The sequence below is a fragment of the Mastacembelus armatus genome, chromosome 18 (genome assembly GCF_900324485.2).
Source record: "Mastacembelus armatus chromosome 18, fMasArm1.2, whole genome shotgun sequence".
NCBI classification, from domain to species: domain Eukaryota; kingdom Metazoa; phylum Chordata; class Actinopteri; order Synbranchiformes; family Mastacembelidae; genus Mastacembelus; species Mastacembelus armatus.
The window spans coordinates 14591610-14613431 of record NC_046650.1 but is presented as its reverse complement, the minus strand read 5'-3'; the positions used below and the strand labels follow the sequence as shown (position 1 = coordinate 14613431).

Here is a 21822-nt window from a genome sequence, read left to right as displayed (position 1 = left end):
AAAGGCAGAGAAGTGTGAAGGTCAGTAGCTTGTGAAGCCTGAGCTTTAATATGCTCAAACGCTGCGAGATGTCCCAGAGAGAGAGTACGTATCTTTTGACCATGACGACCTTAAAGGAGTAGTGCAGTATAGCTGGAAAGTGTAGTGTTTAAGTCCCCCCCCCCACCCTACCACTGATTGTAATCCAGGGCCATCAGCAGTGCTAGATTAATGAAGTAAGCTAATAATCATGACTAAATAATGACAGCGTTGTTGTTAAGAGAGGATCCAGTTTATCACTGGGTAACAGAATCAGGCTGTGTCAGGCCAGAATCCAATTTGTTGTACAAATTAAATGGTGAAAGAAAAGGACAGCAGGGAGGACAAAGGGCATCAAACTAATTGTGTCACTTATAAAGGGTCAAGTGAGAAATGAAAAAAAAAAGATATTTAACTGGCTTAAAAATGGTTTTAGTTAAGTTTTGACTTTTAGATCGCTTTGCTCATTGTTGTTGTGCTTGTGAGATTTCTAATTGGCAATATGTCTGCAATACAGCTGTATTTCTCTTTCTTACCCTGGACCTCTCCTCTAGTTTGGTCATCATGACGATTATGGCACTCCTCTGCTCCCAGATCATTCTCCAAAATTCACCAAATGTCTCTGGCAGAGATCCCTGGGTAGCAATGTAGGCATTCTGCTTTCTGTAGCCATCTATATAGTTGGCATTGATGTAGTCACTTCCAGGGATACCTAAAAAAGAGATGTTGTGAAGTGAGTTGGGATGTTTAGGTAGTAGGAGTTAGACACAGGACACAATATCAAGTGTAAATACAATGATAATCTTTCTTAATGTGGAGAAAAAATGAATATCATGCAGTAATGGCATCTGTTGCTTCCTCAGTGATTACCCACTGCATTAAGGTATCATCAGATTCTGTCCTCTATGAGATTCAGATGACTGTGTGATGCTTCCCTATTTGCTTACTGCAATTTATTCAGTTAAACCAATATTGTCTGAATATTAAAAAGTAGCATTAAACTGTTATATTTGGGGCCAGCGTTAAAGCCCATACAGATTTGTACTTTCTATCAACACATTTAAATCCACAGTTTTTGTGTCCCTTTCCCATATCTGCAAGTAACTTAAAGATAAAGCTTGGTCTGTAAAAGTGTTTCACCTCACATGGAGAAAAACAAACCAACAAAAACTAGCAAAACAATTTTCCCCTGTCCTTCTCACCCCTCCTCCCCTTTGCTTATATTAAATGAAAGGCACAGCAGCCTTTTCAAATCCAGAGGAAAGCGACAGAGCTGACAGCTAGTCAATGCTTTAGGACTGGCAGTTTAGGGGCTCCGTACACACATGGCCGACCAAGATAAGTCTCATCTGCATGGACGCCACGTCTCAGAGAATCCCCTCACTCCAACTACTTCCCCCACCCCCTCTCTCCCAGACTCCCTTCTTCTCCCAGGTAACTTATTTAGCAGAAAAAAAAAGCAAAGGAGCATAAACACATTCAAAAACCCACCCACACTATTTTATTTTTTACCGTCCCCCACCCTTTACTGTTGAAGTTGTCCACAAAGCCAGGCAGCTGTACATTTCTGTGATGGACAAGGGATAAATACAATTAAGCCCAGTGCATTTTCAAATTGAAAAGAAAAAAGCAAGAAGAGACATGACTGTGGCTCAATGAGAATGAGGCAAGTTGTTTAATGCACATTAGCAAATGGATTTTGCTTTTATGCTTTGTGTCACTCAGGATTTATATGAATTCTACCATTTTCCCTGTCAGTATGCATATTAAATAACAATGCATTGTTTGGTACTCAGTCATTTCTCAGTGATAGAAAAGCAAAATACCAGTAACATTAAAAAAAACCTACAAACCAAAACACTGCAGCGTTGTAATAATGATGATAATTCTTCGTTGCAGTGGTGATTCGAGTGATGAAATATTCATTTTGCGATGCTGTACATTAGTGTGCAGATGACCAAACACTTCTGCACTCTCTTACTACAGAACAGATTAAGTTGTCATACATGACGTTGCTGTAAAACCGGCGTGGCAGTGACTCGAGTGTAACTCTGGTCGTTGAATAATAATTAACCTGCGATCTGTGACTTTAATGTGCCAAAAATAACAGAATTCATGGAGCTTGGAGGAACTATGGACATACATACTAATTGACATCTAAGCAGCTGAAGAGTGGACTAAATTTTAAGGATTCATTTTAGATGAATCCACGTCAGTCGTCACAAGTAAGACCAAATACATAATGTTCTCAAGGATTACAGCATATTCCAAAGATGTTTCTGATCCATCCTTTTTTAAAGCCATCTTTTCTTTGGAAGAAGCTGAAGCATGAAAAGAAACTAGTATGAATGTCATTTGAAAATGAAGTGTGGTTGGGCTCCTGAGGTCTTAAAGGTATGATTTTACAGTTGTCTATAGGATCAATAATTGGGTGAGAAAGATGCTGGTAGGTGGCATACCGTCAATAGCGGAGAGCAAGACTCTGGAATGATCGTAGGCAATCACGTTGGCATATCGGTTCTTTGGTTTGTTGACCTCCAGGTTAGAGTGCTCCCATGTGAACTGCTGACCAGGATCAATGGACTGTGATTGAACAGAAAATTATTACAATGACATTATTTACACTCTAGAAACTGTTTCCTGTTGTTCCTAGCAAAGATTATATTCAACTGTACGGCGACTATTTAGGAGGGCTTTGTGCAAGATCAATATCTGAACAATTATTGAAAATTGCCTTTCAGCATACAGCCTGAATTGCAAAGGAAAAATGGACCTATTGTAGTGTACTGTTTAAATCTGGGCATACAAGGCCATACTTAGCATAATGTGTCTACAGACAGTTTTTTTTCTTTTGATGGACTTTGTTTGCCAAGGCTTTGAGGAAGGCAATTAATGAAATTCAGTATTTTTATAATTAATCTCGTGTCTCCAATGTGTCCTTTTGGTCACAGAGTCTATTTTTGCAGATCTTACATTTATGCATTTTGTATTATTGTGGTTCGTGTGTTTAAAACATTTGTTTTTCTTGTGAATAGTTTCCCCTTAACATTAAGTAATTTTAATTCAACAGTTGGTCATCACATCATCTCTCCAGGTCGGACCCAGTATTACACTGTTCTGTAACTCTTCAACTTTCTATATCCTTTTACATGTTTTGGGATTTGCAAGTCAGGATGTCACTGTGTGAAAGGCTACAGAATGTATATGCTGGCATGCTAGGATAACCTGTGGAAATGATGAATGGTCTCATGCAGACTTTTCCTCTCCTGAGATAATTTAAGTGAAATCTATTCATGTCTTTCAGTATCTTGTAGAAAATTGGGTATCAATCTCAGGATTGAGCATTTTGACCTATAAGTCTTAAATTATAAGTGGCAGACTATTCACTGAATTGAAATTTGACTTACAAATTGATAGTTCACTTTTAAGGACTCTGTTTTGTTTGGCATGAGATAATCTGTTACATATAAATGATTAGATCTACAAAGAGATCCATCTGAATTGGTCACAAAGGAAAAACTTGTGCTCAATTGGCTTTGCTCATTTGATTAGCAGGACTTTATGGCACATACTAGAAGACACTTGAGATTAGTTCAGCAGAATTTGCAACCCAAGCCCTCTGTCAGCTTTGCAAAGCAGAGCTTGGTAATGGTCCCTCATCACCAATAAATGGACTATAAAATATAATATCACAATGGGAAAATACAAAGATGTGAAAAATAGCATTCCATTCCACATTACAAGGAAATATTGTGCTTGTGTTTTGTGACCATGGACTACTTTTATGAGTTAATCTGCACTGAAAGTATTAGAAGCCCAAAGTGCAATACCTCACATTGCAATTAACTGCCACATTAGGACACTGACGTTTCTTATAGACTACACAAATTTGAGTATGATCCTTCTTTTATGACTACTACTGTTTTGAAGAATACCTGTATAATATTACTTTTACATTTGAGTCTAGGTATTGTAGAGTATAAATGCTGAATGTGAATACAGTTATATATGTCAGCACTGAGTAGCACATATTGTATCACCTGAAGTAGCAATATGCATGCTGCCCACCACTGGCTAAGTCTGTTTTATAGAAATAGGCCTGCAATACATATAAGCGCTATAAAATTAAATTAGAACTTGGTGTATGTGGTGACAACTGGGGGTCTTGGCAGACGCCTGTATACCAACCTCATACTTTTTCAAGACATTTCTGGGCCCTCAGACAGGATGACCATTCCTATCTTATGCAAAGCCTCTCAAAAAACCTTTTGCTTGTGTAGTTTCTCAAGCTGAGAGTTCAAGATATGCATGGCCAATATGAAGGAAACATTTACATGGTCTAACTAGTCAACAGGATTTTGAAGGCACTTATAATTTAAGGAGTTTTAAACTTGCAGGTTGAATGACACCATATAGAAAAATATCTATTACCTTTGTTCCATGGTGTGTTTTTATTCTGATACTGACGATATTTCCGGAGTAACACTTGAGCTAAAGTGTAGATATGATTAACAGGTTTTGCACACTAAACCATAGCCTTTGAAATCTCCAGAGTCTAGTAGTGTATTAGTCACACCTGTCAACTTGTATGCAGCAAAGCATTACGTTTCTCAGGGGTAAACAATATCGAATATCCTTCTGTATACTGTATGGCATACTACATGGATGTTGTTGGCTCCATCCAGCACATTTCATGTTGCAAGGTGTAATATTGTCTCTAGATACTGATGCCAATACCTCAGAGTTTGCCAAGATTATTGTACATAAATGCTAAGATTGCAGTGCTAATACCTGCAGAATCAGACGGCAGTGGCATTGTAAACCAGGTTAAATGCAACCCTGTACATGTTCTGTTTTTAGTGCTTTCTCATACCTTCATTCTTATTCAGTTTAGTCATATAGGCTAGCTTTCATTTTTGAGCAGCAGAACCCTTATTTGTCTTAATAATTACACCTGTTAGTTTCCTGTCGTAATGTCAAATTTATACATGAGGAAAAAAAGAAAGCATACTGGTTAATTTTAAATCTCTCATTAGTCCAGTGGCAATATTCTTCATTAATGTAGCTTCTAAATCCCCACTGGGCACTCATCCACCAAAGCCAGCTGATATATTATTCGATGGATATGGGGATATAATGACAGGATTAAGGCTTCCAGTAACATATCACTAAACACAAGACTATGGTCTTTAACCACTACACTAAGTAGTAAGTAATTTGAAATCATATCCTTAATCATAGATCTTATAAAAACCTGAAGCATGGTTCTGTGTAAAACCACACACATACTGTCGTCTATGCCACATACTAAGACATTTATCAGACCTGCTCAATCAGGACTGTGGCATTGCTGACACTTACCTCATATTCCTGTGAAAACTTGAGGTTGTCATTGGCTTTCAGGCGCTCCAGATGATCTGCCAGGTCCATGATCGGGATTGGGGGATGGCTTGCCATACCTGTCAATCAAATGCACTGAAGGTCAGTTGCGAGTCTTGTAAAGAAGGCATCACCCAAGGTCAAGCCAACAGTAAATCATTAGATAAGCAGCATGTGTGAATGGAAGAGTGGCTCTTGTTAGGCTGTTTTGTTTTTTTTTTCCCACTCAAAGCAGTGGCCATGCTCGTAAAGAGGATATGGACACAGAAGCCAATGAGAATTCTCGAGCACACCTGCCCCACTGGGACTCTCCCTATTTAGAGAGAGAATAAAGTTATTCACACAGAAAGCTGCGGTGGATCAATAGCATGAAAGTAAGACACAAACGTACATCCCAAAAATCAAACAAAAAGACATTCAGAATGTTAGGCCATGTGTTGACATTTGCTTTGACTGATGACATGTTTTCATTTCAAACCCCGCCTCCTGCATTAACACCACATGGATTAGATGAAGATGGGAATTTAAGTCAAGGCAGAAAATGAGGAAGAAAGATAATTAATGCTAAAATACATTAAAAAAAGTCAAAAGCATAATCGAGACCAACTAACTTGACAAATGGAGGTTACTGGGGTGACTGGGCACACCTGAACCTGTGGAGGAAACGGCGGTATAATTAAACACGTTGCAGACGTCTGAGCAATGAGATGACTATTCTTTACACAAAGAGGTATAAAGGTATAAATTGAAATGTGACAAGAAGTAGCTGAATGATTGTGTATCCTAAATGGGACATTTATTAGTAATCGACATGCTAGAAGCTTGACTCTGCCACCATGCTTATTTCATAGAAATAACAAGGTGTACAGGGAAATAAAAATCCTAGCGGCACAAAGAAACTTATTTGACATTTGCTTTATTCTGAGAATGCTGACATGGTCAAATATTACTTACCACATTTATCTGCAGGATAAAGTTTCAGCTTGCAGTTAAGTATACTTGACTTTGACTTGACTTCAACTTGACATTGTCTATATATAGAATTGATATTGCTGAAAATGACTGGTAGTTGAGATGGAGTGTTCAGTGTGTGTCATCAGCATATTTAAGAGCCTTGTAGGGGAAATATCTGGTATGAATCATACCAGATACTGTGACGCTTCTTTGTACATGCTGTTGCAATCAAAGATCTGCATTTTACAACACGGTTGCCATTTTGACACAGCAGTTAGCTGGCAGTCTCCCTCTTCAACGACGAGGGGATGTTTAATTTTGGTTGCGGGCACAAGTGGGCATTAGCTAATGGAAGCTGCGCCTCATATTCCCACCCACTCTCATGTCTCTCTGAAAGACGGCAAAGGGTGTTTCTATCAGCCTGCTACTTAAAATCCATTTCCACCACTGGGGGACAATGAAAGTACCATTTCCAGCACACTGTCGCTCTAACATGAAGCATCCTTAAGATGAAAATGTCCATTGAGGGGTAAAGAGGTGAAAGGAAGTTTAGAAAGAGTAGGGCAGAGAGGTGGTCTAATGTAAAAGTGCTTCTGGACTTAACAAAAAGTGGTCATGTGGTAGAAAAAAATGCCAGGTCCTTTTTGAGCAGTGAGAAAGCCAAGATACCAGCTCTCCAAAAGGCTGCTGGGGAGGGGGGGGGGGGGGGGGACGAATGGCTTGAGAGGTGAGTGAAATAGTGGGAGGATGGTTGAAATCACTCTGAGCCAAAAGGAAAAAATACCCCTCTGCCAGGATGAAACAGCCAGTAATGGTCCTAACATTACTGAAGAGCTTTCATAAATATGCATAATCTTTTTCAAAAATGAACCTGCGGGGAGAATTCATCCTCTTTTCATACTAGCTGACCTGAAAAATATGGCTTTGATATTACAACATTATTGGCAGTCTGTGATCACCTGTCCCAAAGCAGGTGGTGCCAGCAGTTAGGCATGTATGTCTTTGCCAGGACAGGGGCAAATATGCATTCTGCCTTTCTGCGTGATAAATGGATAGTGACTCTGACTGGTTCCCAATAAGGAATGGGGAATGATCACATAAGCAAAAGCTTGACCAACGCTTACTTATTGCACTGAAGGTCAGAGCAAGTAAATACTAATGTTTACAGCTTGTCACCACGTTCTCATCACTATCCATTGGTTTATTCAGAAGGAGAAACAGAACCATTTTGTTTATCCTTCACCTGCCGCAGTATGGCATCCTGTAACTTCCAGCTTCAGGATGCCATACGAGCGGGGTTGTACTATTCTGAGTAAGCATGACATGTCTTAATGACCTGGATAACCCAGGTGCAGAGGATGATGACAGCTGCCATAAAACTGTCAAGCCTGCATTTTCTATTCTCTTTCCACCGAGAAGCGTCTCTGGGGAGGACACTCAGTTTTGACCCCCTGTGCCTTCTCTCAGCACCTGTCCACTGTCTACCTTCAAACTGCTCACTTGTTTACTGCCACTCTCACTGCAAAGATGATGGGAACCTTTTAGGACATAACTGTATGGGGTTTTAGTGTCAGGGGTCGTTGCAGGTGAAGAAACAGCATGTGCTACTGGTCTGATTGTGAATGTATGATTGTAGCATTAACATCCTTTTTCACAATGCATATTTAGCTGTAAATTGACAGCGATTGTCACTGGCTTTATTGTGAATGCTTACCAGGTGTTTGGAAGTTGAGACGTCGAAGCTCAACGGGGTCAGTGGGATGATGCAGTGGCATTTCCTTGCTGTTGGGGAGACTTCCTTTCCTAGCTTCTGATTCTGCTCTTTTTCTGCAGAACAAAGCGCACATTTGAATTTTGATACGTTATTTTTCTGTTTTGTGCACAAAGCCCTTTTACTGTGTAGTCTAAAAGTAGTAGCCTGCCTTGTATGCTACTGAGTGATGAAAGCAGATTTGTAATTAAAGAGTTGACAGGACTACATTTTCAGAATACTTCAGGCTTCAGAGTTGACCAGGTAACATCAGCGCTGCACAGTATAACGCAATCCAACACAATGACCCATACTTAACTTCCACCTTTGTGAAGCCTGTAATACTCACTTTTCAGTGGTGGTGTCAGATAGGGTGTTGATTCAACAATATTAGATTCATGAAGCCAATCTTAGTAGTGGTGTTTAGATTGCATTATATTGTAACTTGATCCCATTACTGTATTTAAAAATAATTTAAAAAAAAAAGAAGACAACTTTACATGCTTCACAGAAAATTTACTAGAGGGCCATTGTACTAGATTTTATTTTGATGTTCCACTCAGTTTTATATCAAGTCAATTTAAAACATTTAATCCTAGTTTTATTAGTTTTATGATATTGTGAAATTATAGATGATAGATAATTTATTAGTTACATTGCATTATGATTTCAAAGTCTTATATTTTTCCCAGCTGGCAGCTGAGGTAGAAACTGATAGTAAGCAACATGTGTGTAATGTTCATTTTGTTTAAGCACATAGCAACATTTCATGGATGACATTGACTGGGTCACCAATTTAATTTTAAATATAGTATGTCCACTCTAGGGAGTTAGATTTTTTTATTCTACTTCTCTCGCTCTTACCTGTCTGGTTTGCTGCTCCGTTGGTCAGCAAGGAAAGAAATATCGACACAACATTAGGTGATAAGACCCTTAGTTTTGTATAATGGAAAATTCCAGAAACTTACGTTAGAATAAGTGAAAGGCTAAGTCAGAGACCATGGATGCCAATCATATCTCAGTTTTGCTTTGTGTGCAAGATTAGTGATGCTTCAATACAGAGATTATGCTCAATTATCCAGCCTGGGGGCTTTTTTCAAATGCAACAGTTTCCCAGGTGGATCTAAGTTTTGTACATTGGATCTCTGCTATTCCGAGCAGATTCAGCTGATTGCTTCTTGTTCAAGCATAAAAGTCCTGACTTGATTCATAATTGCCATGTATCTGTTCCTGCAAATGAGCCAACCACTGTTGCATTTATTAAAATTAAGCACATTTAGGGTTTTTTAAATGTGGTATTATAATATTAAATGACAGATATTGAAGTTGCACATTATCAGTGAGTTGTTCCAACTCAACATGGGTGGTTGTTCGGTGCTTTGCACAAGAGGGAGCAATCTGTCACATAAAGATTGATCTTGACAAGAGAAATATCACCTGGCTATGCACTGACTGATCCCTAACGCGTCCATGACACTGGCTTGGTAATATGTACGTAAATCTGCCTGCCACACACACACACACACACACACACAGTCTTTGTTCACATTTAAGTCACCTTTAAGTCTCCTAAGTAAAACATCAATGAATCCTGAGTACAGTGCAGGCATAAAACACAGCCAGAATTAAGCAGTATATGACATACACCTCTTATATTACATTGATACAATGGGTGGATTTTTTTGCCTTCAGGATTATATTGGTTACTGGTTATAGCTTGTGCCGACGCATCACTTACTATTATTATTCTTCCAATATTACTTGTTGAGAACTACTGTGAAATTCTTCTCAAGACTGGAATTTGGGACAAGAAGGACAGATAAAAAAAAAAAAAAAAAAAAAAAAGTGTGCATGTGTATGTCCTGGCAGAGCAGCATGAGAGCTTAATGTCAAATTTGGGATCTGGGGCTGAGTATCCTCAAGGAGTGTGTACTAGTAAACGGGCAGCGGTTGAGGTGGCTGGGATGCTGGACCAAGCTCCAGGGCCTGACTAAAGCAGTGGCATACAGCAGATAGTCAGAGCTCTCCCTCCTATGTTTGACTGATGACAGCACAAAGTCTGGCTACCACTGGGGGTTTTCAGTGGTTGGTTTGATTTGGTGTGAACGTGCAGCACCACCAGTGTTTCCTACAGTTTTACATGTGTGACAGTGTGTTTGTGCGTGCAGGGGGTAGATGTATGTGTCTGATTGTCTTTCAGTCAATGCATGTGCCTCTGTGAAGAATTGTCTGTCTGTATTTGATGGCTTGACAGTTTGGGTAGCTGTGTGCTTGAATTTACTTATCTGAAACTTAGGGTGTATGTGTTCTACTGAGAGTGAGGGTTATGGGTAGTCTGAAGATCAATGCACCTGCAGCTTTAAATTATAAACTTTAGTGGCTGCATTCAAATGTGCTTCTTGACAATTTGTGTGTGGTGGAGTGTTGGTTTGATGAATATTAAACATTCAATGATTGTCAAAAATGTTGAGTGCTTTTACGTGACATGAATTTTAAATGCACAGGTGATGTATATGTGGTGCAGGACTTGTCCCATCTGAAGTTAGACTTGGTTAAAAAAAAAAATCCCTCTTATGTGTGGAGTATCGGGTCACATCCTTACCTTTTGTAGAGAAGGATTGCAATGACGATGCATATGATGAAGACAACTGCTAGAACAGGGCCCACCACCCAGATGAGGCCTTCCTCCTCATCAATGATTGGTTGGGGATCGATGTCAGCTGAAACAACTGGGTCTGAGTAGGGACTGGTGGCATACATGATCTGAGCCAGAGAAAAGCAAACCAGTGACTAATCTATAATAAAGGATATTATTGATGCCATGTGGCTCCTTTATATCAGTGGGAGATTTTTAAAGCTTTTTTTTTTTTTTTAACCCAAAGTGGCACAGATATCCTAAAATAGATTTGACTGTAGTCAGGATACAGCAGATATTCAGAGCACTACAGCAAAACTTCAATTAGTTTTCCCAAACTACAAAGCATATCAAAACTGACAGCATGACCAACAATACAAATTAAAATTCAATCCAAAGTTTTGCCATGTAATTTTTTGCTAAGCGTCAGTTTGTCCAAAGTTATCTACTACAGTATCTCACCTGTGCCGAAGCCTTGATTGAACTATTTCACATTCTAAAAGAAGATTATAAAAATGGTCTTGTGGGAAGAAAATATATGCTTCAGTGGGCAAATTAGAGATTGCCCTCTGTCCGTCATTATCGTTTTTGCTCAACCTGAACTCGGGGTTGGTTGAGAGTGTGTGAGGCAGCCCTATAGACCCTGCAGCTCATCAAATCCATCATCTCGCCTGCAGCTGCCTAATCATGCAGCTTTCTGGTTGTCTGTCCGGACAGACACTTACACACACTAGCTGCAGCAGTAGAGATAAGGTGGACTGCACGTAGGATGCAATTAAAGAGGAGCTCTGTTATCAAGGTATTCTTGCGATCAGCTAAGATCTTAAGGGCTTTCTCTCCCTAAAGAAGCAAGGGTCAGCTTCTTGTGCCTGGTGCAGCGTTAAGGTTTTAAGTCAAAGCCTTAGAAGGGCTAAGAGGAACTAGAAGCAAACTCTTTGACCCTCTGTCATGGTGCGATGGATTTAACCCTCTCTGTCTTTTAACATATAGCATTTTTAGCACAAAGAGCATATCACTGCATGGATTCTTGCATCTGAGGCAGAGCTGGGAAGTATAATATCAGACCCATAAATAAAGCTGATAAAACTGAGATAATATGTGTGAAGGAGAGGAACAGACTTACGTTTTCGGACATCTCCAGGACAGCAAGCACAAAGAAGATGTACTCCTGGCCATTCTGGAGTTGCTTGTTTTCAAAGTCTCCGTAGATCTTGCCATCTCCCAGGGTGAACTCTTTAGGCAAGTCTTTGAAATAGGCAGCAATATAGGCTTTGGTTTCTGCCTGCCTTCGGAGCCGAAGGCCTCTGCTAGTTCGGTTTATCTCCTTCAGCAGCTACAGTGAAGAGTAAGAAGCACATGGTTGATAACACAAAGGGATGTGTTCCGGCAAAACATGAAAACACATCCACATAGACCAAATCTGTCTGGATTTTTTTTTTCCCCAAGTGCTGAGCTGAAAATGTTGATTTGAAAAAAGGCAGAACATTACAGAGGAGATCAGTGGCTTATTTCATCTGTTTTTGGACTACAAAAGATTGTGTGATTAAAAGATTATGTGTATTTCCAGCATATAAAACAGCTGTGGATTATCCACCAGCTTCAAACAGTAAAATAGAGACTGAATTAATTTAAAACGTACATAACTCAATTATATATTTTTTCTTGTTTATATAATCCAAAATATATTTGACTTAAGCATGTGGACAAATAGAATCGGGGGACATTTTTTTATGGGTTTGATTAAGACTGTACAATTGTGTATTTTTCATTTTTTCATTGATTCATAAGTATGAATGAAAGCTGAAGGTTAAATTATATTACATTTCGTGTCAACAAATGGCTTCAGACTACGCTTTGGCAAGTGTATCAAGTGGTATCTTTAAATTAAAATACCAAGATTTTTCTATAACATTTTTACATATCAGGCCACGATCAATATATTTTAGAGCCAAAAATAACACCTTCACTGCTCCAGCAATAATAGTTCTAGTAACAGGCTGACAGAAATACATTGTGTCCTTCATACAAGTCTGGATCATCTGACTTACAGTACAAAGAGCAAATTACAATTATGCTAATCAAGGCTTGCTAGTTGTATGGGTGTCTGATTTCATATCTCTGACTTTTTTGCACGAATGAATGAATGTGCATGCCTGTGCACGCTGCCAGCACCTGTCATTCACATTAGTGTGTGTGCGTTCTTGTGTGTGCTGTGTTTTGGCTGCGGGGTTGTTGGTGCTGCCCGATAATGTCTTCAATCATCTCTCCTGTCAACACGGCTAAATCTAGCTGCCCTTGGGAAAAGTTGTGAAAAGGTGAGTGCCAATATTGACAAACAAATAAATTCTGACAGTGGGGCAACTTTTGGGCGAGCGGTCAAGGCTAGAGACATGGGCCTCTCGGCATAAGCTATAAAGCCAATGCCAGATAAGACATTACATGTTTTCTTTGACCCTCCTAGACATATGATATATTGTGATGTTTATACAATACAAATAGTTTGAATCTGGCAGTTTCTAAAGGCAACGCAATTTTGTAAATCGATTTGATTTACGAGTAAAAATTCTCAAGAATTTCAAATTGTAGAAATTTGAAAGGGAATAACATTTTAGAGGCATCTGTTTTCTATAAATCCCCAGAGCAGAGATTGCAGTAGTGAATATGTTATTAGCTTTCAATGTTTGACTCACTTGACATTTAAAGAAATACCTTAAATGCAATCATATCTTATATAGTGATGCCTACATATTTATTCATGGATGCAATGCACAGAAGCTACTGAATTATCTCAATTGGCTAAATATAAAAGTTATCAGGATTTTAGCACATACACAGTAGCCTATCCTTGCCTGAATGAGAAGAGACATGAAGGCCTGATGCAGCTCTTCAGGTAATTACCACAGACACAAAGAGGAGGAGGTGGGGATGGGGGTTGAGTTTGCAGTGCACTTGATGGCTACTTCATGTTCTCATTTCCATATGAACAGTGCTCTCTGCAGCTATTTGCGTCAATCAGCAGGACTCGTCTCCTGTTTCTCCTGCCCCTTAACTATCTCATCTTATTTTTTCCCCAGTTTGGAGAAAAGAAATGTGTGGTATATGCGCACAGTTCATTCAGGTGATGTTGGGAAGCTACAAGGTACAAAAACTGGAATCCTACATGGTATATTTGTGCTTTTCCTTCCTGCTAACATTGAATCTTTAACCCCAGTTCATCTTTTCAACCTACCTCCTCCAAGTTCATCTCATCAGGATTGTCCCAAGGCTTGAAAAACTTGCCAGTACGCTGCTTCTTCAGAGGTACTACTACAATGTAATATCCCCTGGAAAATATAAATAATGTCATATTAACTAGGTCAAATATCATTGGGATTTTACAAAAGACGTTCATTACTTACATCTACAAGTCAATAGTAACTGTTTCCTCCACAAACAAAGCCTTTACGAGAGCAGCCACTTACACCACCTCCCCCAATATTGCATGCATTCGAGACAGAGAGAGGTTAGCTTACCAGAACCCATGAAAAAAAGACACATGATGGTGTAATTAGCATATTTGGTGATTCTTTATCACCTATGACTATCTTTTATGTTTCCTATTTAATTTAGGCATGTTCAGAAAAGTCAGGCAATATGGTTACACCTCACTGAGGGCCCCTTAGGGCTCATTAGGAGACCTCTGTGGATGCAGAAAAGCTTCATAATTAGAGGGATTTTCATCCCTTCTTCATGGTGGCAGGAGAGATAATGGCCACTGCCAGAGTTGGGCTTCCTGGTTGGGCAGTGCACTAGCTTGTGTTAGCCAGGAAGGCAGTGTGGAAAGCTAATGGGAAACTAATTAGCCTAAGCTCTGGCATGGGAGACAGTGGGCCAAGTGCATCCAGCAAGATCAAAAAAAAAAAAAAAACTCAAGATGGGTTTGAAGTGCCAGTCTATAATGTGATGTGCTCCTTGGCCTTCTGACAACCCTGGGTTTTGTTCAAAGGCTATAAGAGACTTTATAGGGCTTAGAGGAGTTGACTACATGAGTCGGGCTGCTACAGTGTATAAGTGACTGAGCTGAAGTGGATTTTGCACTGACATGTAGTGATGAATGTAAATGTTTTTGTAGAATTACCCATGGTTTGGTCTTCTATCAAAATAACTTGTTTACTAATTTCACAATTAGTAATTTCAAAATTAGTAATATGGACATTACAGATAAACTGTAATCTAGTTATGTCTTTACATGTTACGTATTCAAACAATTTTAGAAAATCAAATATTATGCTTAATATAAGCAAATGGCAATTAGAAGTGAGGTAGTATGAGACTTGTAAAGTTACGACTGCATTACTTCTATGACGTGGATCAACATTTGTGGGGGGAACCCTTTTTGTGGGCAATTCAAAATCATCTCTAGTTTGATCACCTCTACTCACCTTACTCTCTCAGATGTTTGGACAGATGGTAGCTCCACGGTCACCATACCGTCTGAGTTGGTCTTGCCAATCAGGTAGGGTTTGGTGCGAAGGATGTCTGGGGCTGTCATAGTGGACACCCGGTGCTGCAGACCTCCGGCACTGTTGCCACGATTGGTCAAGAGGAAGGAATACTGTGTCTCAGGTTGAAGACCCGTGATTAGCTTCTGTGTTAGCTTCCCATCCACCTCCACACTCTGGCCATTATCGTAGAGAATCTGAATGGAAGTGAGTTGATGGTTTCATGTAGACACTGAATTCTTGATGATTCTTCAGGTCATAGTAAAGTGTAGAGTACTTAAGTACATATAAAATGATATATTTATCTAGACCATGCTCACGGTGAAAGGTTGAGCTGGGTTGTAGGTGTCTGGGATTTCCCAGGTCAGCAACACTGATGTCTTCATGGCAGCTTTCACGTGAAAATTTTTTGCAAACACTGCTAAAAGAAAGCGGGGGGCAAGCGATTTAGACACAAAACATATGTTTTTTTTATCTGTCGACACCAATGTCCCATACCAGTGCTTACCTGAGAATTTCTCCTTCAAAACCAGGCTGAAATCAGTCCTGCACTGAACTTAACACTGTCTTCTTACCTTCTTAGCAACACCAACTCTTAAATTAATGACTGATCTTTACTTGACAAGACACAGAGACATTCATACTTACTCCATATGAGTTTCTGGTTTTTTTTTTTTGTTTTTTTTTTTAATAGAGGGAAGGGACTAAAAAGGTTCAGGGACTGGTCCTACCTTGATCCAAAGGCTGTGTCCTGAATTGGACACTTGGGCTATAGGGACCAGAGCCCTTGCTGGTGAAGGCACACATTTTAATATCATAAGTAGTATCCGCCTTAAGGCCATCCAGGATGACTGTTGATTCAGGGGCAGTGATAAAGAGTTCTGAGGGACTCCGTGGGCTGTTGATGTCCTTGTACTGCAGAGCATATTTCACTATTTGGCCGTTTCGCTCTGCCAGCAAAACAGGCTGCCAGCTAACCTGAATCGTGGAGGTGGTGGCACCCTCTGCTGTAATACTCTGAGGGTAGCCGCTTGGGACATCCTCATTAGTGGTGACTTCTTTGACTGTCTCTTCACCAAAGCCCACCTTGTTGCGTGCTGAAAGGCGGAACGTGTATGAGGCTCCCTTATGAATCTCTTTGGTAGTGTAGTGGTTCTCTCGCTCAGGAAATTCAATAACAGTCAGCGGATCCACATCTTTGCGACCAAAACGGAGGCGATAGCCTTGTAGGGGCCCATGGGTTAATGCTGGGGGGTGCCACTGCAGGAGAGCTGTGCCCATGTTGGTTGTGCTGACCATTAGCCGTGGTTTATCAGGAACTAAGCACCAGGAGAAACGGGCAACTTGTTATGGATGTGGAGAATCATGTTTCTCTCTTGTCATATTAGCATCAGTCCATCTACTATCTGTGTTTTACTGTGATTTAACATTCTCAAAAAAGAGCAAAAAGCACAATCTTTTTTTTTTTTCCTTTTCTTCACTCCCTACATTTTCCATTGTTTTACAAGTGCCTTTAGCATTTACCCATACTGGTGGGTAAGAGTTATCGTACTAATCGAGACAGCAATTAGCTGCATTCAGTCTTGACAGATTCAGTGACAAGGTGCCCAGTGCCTTTTTTTACTCATGAGGTGCAGTTTTACAAAGCAGAAACTCAGTTTTAAATGAAAACAGAGATTATCATCTATCAGCATCGACAGTTACCTGCGCCAGTCGTGGTGATCAGTTTGGGTTTACTGCGTGCACCATCACCCTTTGTCGTGTAGGCTGCCACAGTAACTGAATATGTGGTTTCAGCTTGCAGATCTGCGATGATCATTTCCTGTAAAAAAAAATGCAGGACTTGAGTTGCAAGACACTGATTTTGCAAATAGATGCAAGCAGAGAGATAAAAATGGGATGTGATGTCAGTGTAATCTCCACTGGGGACACAAGAGACACATTCTCAGCATATGCTGTACTTAAAAATGAGGCATAATGCAATGGACAGGGATTGTGGTGATAAGTTTTAGTTAATAGTTAAGTTGCTATCTTTTAATTTCATCAAATGATATTTACTGTTTGGCCAGTTTCATCTGAATTTCCTCTAAATAAAATATTAGTCCAGGTGTCTCATCAGTAGCTTAACAGTCATCAGAAGGTGGTAAAATATGCCTTGAACTGTTGAAAATCAGCCACAAAACTCCAATTGCACAAAAGACGCATGCCATTCATACAGAGTATGACAGCAAGGGAAAACATGATTGGGATTTTGTCAAGTTTAGCTACTCACATGTTCAGTTGAATCATCATATTCCCACTGATTATGATATCAGAAGAGAGAAAAGAGACAAGAAATAAGGCCAGGTATAAACTGGTGAGGAAACATCACTGCAATCACCCAATGTATTTTGTTTGTTGATAAAAAAACAATTACAGTAAAGTAGCAATAATCATATCTGGATTCAATGTCTGCATTGTATAATTATAATTAATGACAGCACAATTAAATAGTCACTATTTTGCTTAGTTCAGTTATTGATGTGACATGATAGAAATTAGTTGTTTTCCACATAAGACGTGCAAGTAAATGTGAGAGTGAGGCAGCAACACTGTGTGTAAGAGATGAGGTTTCTGGCTGAGGAGGATGTTGTACCTGGGCATCATCAATCAGGATGTCCTTGATGACTGGCTGTCCTGTGGGCTCCCCATTAACCATCCTGACATAGTGCACCTGGTACCCTCGGATCTGACCGTGCTGCTTGGTGGGCATCGGTGAGCGCCAGATCACTTTTATTGATGAGGAGTTGACAGCTTCCACCTCAACTTTACGAGGTGGCCCACTAGGAACTGGAGGAACACCATGGGATAAAAGAAAAAAGGTCAAAATTATAGAAAACCCCTTTGCCCTCTTTTGTCAGTTCTTGTCCAAAGCCATAGTGCAAAATGCTGCAGTGACAAAAAAAATCACAAAAGTGCAGTAACTGCAACAAGCACTGCATGACATCAATATTTCAACAATGGTAAGGGGGAAAAAAAACAACAGCAAAATCAGGTCTAACAACTGACCTATTCTTGAAACATTAAAAATGGGTAGAGTGGATTTTAAAAACATGGAATAAAAATGTATTTTGCCAAAATAGAAAAGTGGAGCCAAAGAGGGCTTCAAGTATTCAAATGCTTGAAGCACTAAAAGAATTTTGGCTATGGAGCAAGGAAAAATGAATAAAAAAATGATTCGGTCACATGAGAGGGAGAAAAAATATAAAAAAATTGGCCTTCAAAAAATTCTTCCACCTTTTGTTATTCCCACTGTCCAGAACTTGTCCTTTTGCCAAGTTCCTGCAAAACTGAGTTATATAAAAACGCTGCCGTTCAAAAACACTGCAGAGAATATTTCAAAGTTTCAAAAATGACAGTTGGGACTGGAAGTTGGAGGCCTGCGGTAGAAAATGCCATACCATGTGTTGAAATTGTGCAGTGTAGTGGAAAAAAGCCAAAAAAAAAGGTGCTTTCACAGTCACTGTTTGGATAAAAATAAGTGCATAGTCCAAAATGGGGCTCAAAGTATCAAGTCGCAACATTCAAATTAGAAGCATGTAGAGAAGGTATAAAGGAAGATAGAATTGCAGATAAAGGCGAAGTTGTTAGTATTTGTTGGAGTAGGTTAAGAGGGATAGACTGGATTTGCAGCTGGGGCTTTGTTTTAGCGAACACATACCATCCTCCTCTGTGCGGATGAGCTGTGGCAGGCTTTCTGGTCCTGCTCCGACATCTGTATGAGCACTGACTGTCATGCGGTACTCTGTCCATTTTTCCAAGTTTTCCAAAAGGTACTGGGAGCTTTCTGAAGGGATGCTGGAGATTTGATGAGTAGTAGTATCCTCCCCGTCAGTTGCAGCATATTGGATGGTATATTGTGTTATGATCCCATTTTGTAATTCCACTGGTGGGGGCCGCCAACTTACCAGGATGCTGGTGGAGCTGGGGCTATAGCACTTGACTTCTTGAGGTGGCCCTGAGGGTTCTGGTTGGTGGGTTGGATTCAGCATGTGCAGGGTTTTTTTTGTTTGGTTGTTTTGAAGTTGGTCAGGAGTTTTAAGGGAGTTTCATTTTTTTTGTTTGTTTTTTTTTTTTTTTTTTTGTTGTGATTGTGGTGATGATGATGGCAGAATTGACCAAACATAAGAAAAAAAGAGGAAAATATAATGACACAAAATGAGAAAAAGCACTAGGACTGATGTACATAAATAAAGTAATTTAAATCAATGAAATATTACAAAGACAAAAACACAAACACAAAAGTGTACACACAGATGATGTATGGAAGGTGTTGATTGGAAAAAGGACAGCTTTACAATGTGCAACCTACCTTTGTTATGAACAAAACCATTTTAAACAAAGGAAACAAAAGTCATATATTCTAATACACTATTTCAGAGGTGACTTAATTCCAAATGAAAACCTAAACATGTTTCAAACTACTTCAGAAATCATAAGCCATTCCAAAGTAAATGTAGAAATAACTAAGACAAATTTGGCAAGCAGTTACCATCAATCCAAAAACATAAAGGTTGATGCTTTAACTAGTTTAAAATAGAAAAAAATGTTGTATTTTTCACCAACCTTTCCGAAGCCTGTTGGTTTGTGGTAAAAGCCTGATTGTACAACAGAGAACTTCCCAAGGAGACATGACTGATTTATTAGAATCTGATAACAGTGGCATGCAGTTTTTAATTAACTTCATCATTTACCTCAGGACATACAAGTGGGCAGAGTTTGATCTTCTGAGCTTTTATACCCACCTGATCTCTGCCCTTGTCTTTCAGAGACCTCAGATTTATGTTTAGATATGCAAAGTCAGCTACAACTGTTTTCACTAATTGCTTAGTGGGTATTTCTCTTATTGGTACTCAAAATGAGTTCGACACACTGTAAATGTTGTGTTTCATAAATCTGAGATCTTGTGGGTTTGCAATGTCCCTAACACAGATGTACACACTTTCTTTGAGCTTTCTATGATATTGTAGCACCTTAGTTTTTTTGTTTTTCGGTTTTTGAATTTTAATTAAATATTACATTCAATGCCAATTCTTTAAGTTAATGATAATGCATCTATTGTAAGTGTTTCCTTACAGTGTAGCTACATAGAAAGCTCAGGCTCAAGAAATCTCTTTTGTTTTGGGCAAACATGCAATGTCAGGAGACAAGGCTTCCTAAAGGCCAACCATGCCCTTTGACTTAGGAAAAAAAAAAGAAGTCATTCATATGAATAATTAGGCTTTATTGTTTATTTGAGTCAGGTCAGAGGTAGACGGGTATGTTTTATGACCTTGTCTCCTGACTTCACAGGAAAGCCTGGGCACACTGTCCATGCATCCTTCTCAAAACGAGTACTGCATGGCCAGGTAGACTTCATGACACTTATTTACTCTTTCGAATGTTTACATTTTTTGCTATTTTCAAATGCATCAATCATTTAAAGAAAACCTTTATTCTCTTTATCTGTGGTCAGAAGTTTCTCGACATTCTTGCCACATTTTGGATTTCACAGCATGTGAAAAATTTGGTATGCATTTGAAAATGTTTTCCTTTCCAAGTAGATAAAAACTGTGAGATAAGGAAGAAGACCTACGTGTCTGTGGAGTTTCTGCAGAGATCTCATTGGTGTAAGCTCCAACTCCATGTTTACTACGGGCAGCAAGCCGGAAAGTATATGTAGTAAAGGGCTTCAGGTCCTTCAGCAAATACGTTGCTGTCGGCTCAAAGCTGATACGTTTCTGTGGGGGAAAAAAAAAGTTTTACATTGTCAATTTCTCAATAAAGACAGGAAGCTGGAACATATAGACACATTGCATTTAGAAGGCTTTATTTTGACTGACAACCGTGACTGCATTTACCAATTACCTACAGCAAACAGATTTGCAGTAAGTAAACAACACAATCAAGTTGGTAGTTTTATAATACTACAGCAATTCAGAGTATTTTATATATTATTAAAGATGTTTAAAAAAAAATAGGCTGCCAAAATAGCACAAGTCAAAAAATAATAATAATTACCTCCTCTTTGTCATCCCTCTTCTTGTACATAAGTTCATATCCTGTGATTTGATTTTCCTGTCCAGTCTGTGCTGGGGCAACCCATGAAAGTAAAATGCTTGTTTCTGATTTAGCTTCTCCTTTGAAGTCGGTTGGTTGTGAGGGAACTGGAATTGGATTGAAGAGATGTGTTTTTAGTGTTGTCTACATCTGAATCTATCCGTTGTCATTACAGTCCCTATTTTAGCATCATTATTGTATTTGAGAAGAGGCGGTTATTTCAGCTGATTTAGCTCTTTGCTCACACAGAGTACATGGCTGCTTCATGCTGAACAACATTTGAGTTTTTCATAAGTTAACAAGAAAGCTCTGGGATTTCTTGTTCTTTAATGATTCTCATACAAAACTATTTCTCCACTTGCCAATTTCTCCCCAAAGCCTACTGATGTATTTGTTGACAGCCTGAAGACGTTTGTGTTTACAGCTCTGGTTAACAACTGTAACCCACTAATGAGGATCACTGACTACAAAACATAGCTGCTGAAATATCTGTGACACTCCAAATTTACTTGTGGAGTAGGGACATT

General features: G+C 39.3%; 1 protein-coding gene across 5 annotated transcripts in view; it reads right to left on the bottom strand.

Annotated features, from left to right (window-relative positions):
* LOC113136086 (receptor-type tyrosine-protein phosphatase delta) overlaps positions 1-21822 on the bottom strand; it is a 312879-nt gene that overhangs the window by 13206 nt on the left and 277851 nt on the right. For 3 of the 5 annotated variants that reach the window (XM_026316526.1, XM_026316545.1, XM_026316536.1), the window contains 17 exons: positions 21257-21402; positions 20832-20976; positions 18918-19223; positions 17853-18046; positions 17490-17516; positions 16922-17039; positions 15949-16536; positions 15538-15638; positions 15158-15414; positions 13966-14059; positions 11860-12069; positions 10704-10864; positions 8066-8178; positions 6009-6050; positions 5380-5477; positions 2478-2601; positions 555-730 (listed from right to left, as the gene is read on the bottom strand). In XM_026316526.1, coding sequence (XP_026172311.1) covers positions 555-730; positions 2478-2601; positions 5380-5477; positions 6009-6050; positions 8066-8178; positions 10704-10864; positions 11860-12069; positions 13966-14059; positions 15158-15414; positions 15538-15638; positions 15949-16536; positions 16922-17039; positions 17490-17516; positions 17853-18046; positions 18918-19223; positions 20832-20976; positions 21257-21402 — 2900 coding nt within the window. The remainder of the gene's footprint in view (positions 1-554; positions 731-2477; positions 2602-5379; positions 5478-6008; positions 6051-8065; positions 8179-10703; positions 10865-11859; positions 12070-13965; positions 14060-15157; positions 15415-15537; positions 15639-15948; positions 16537-16921; positions 17040-17489; positions 17517-17852; positions 18047-18917; positions 19224-20831; positions 20977-21256; positions 21403-21822) is intronic. The other 2 variants (XM_026316554.1, XM_026316560.1) reach the window with 2 other exon arrangements.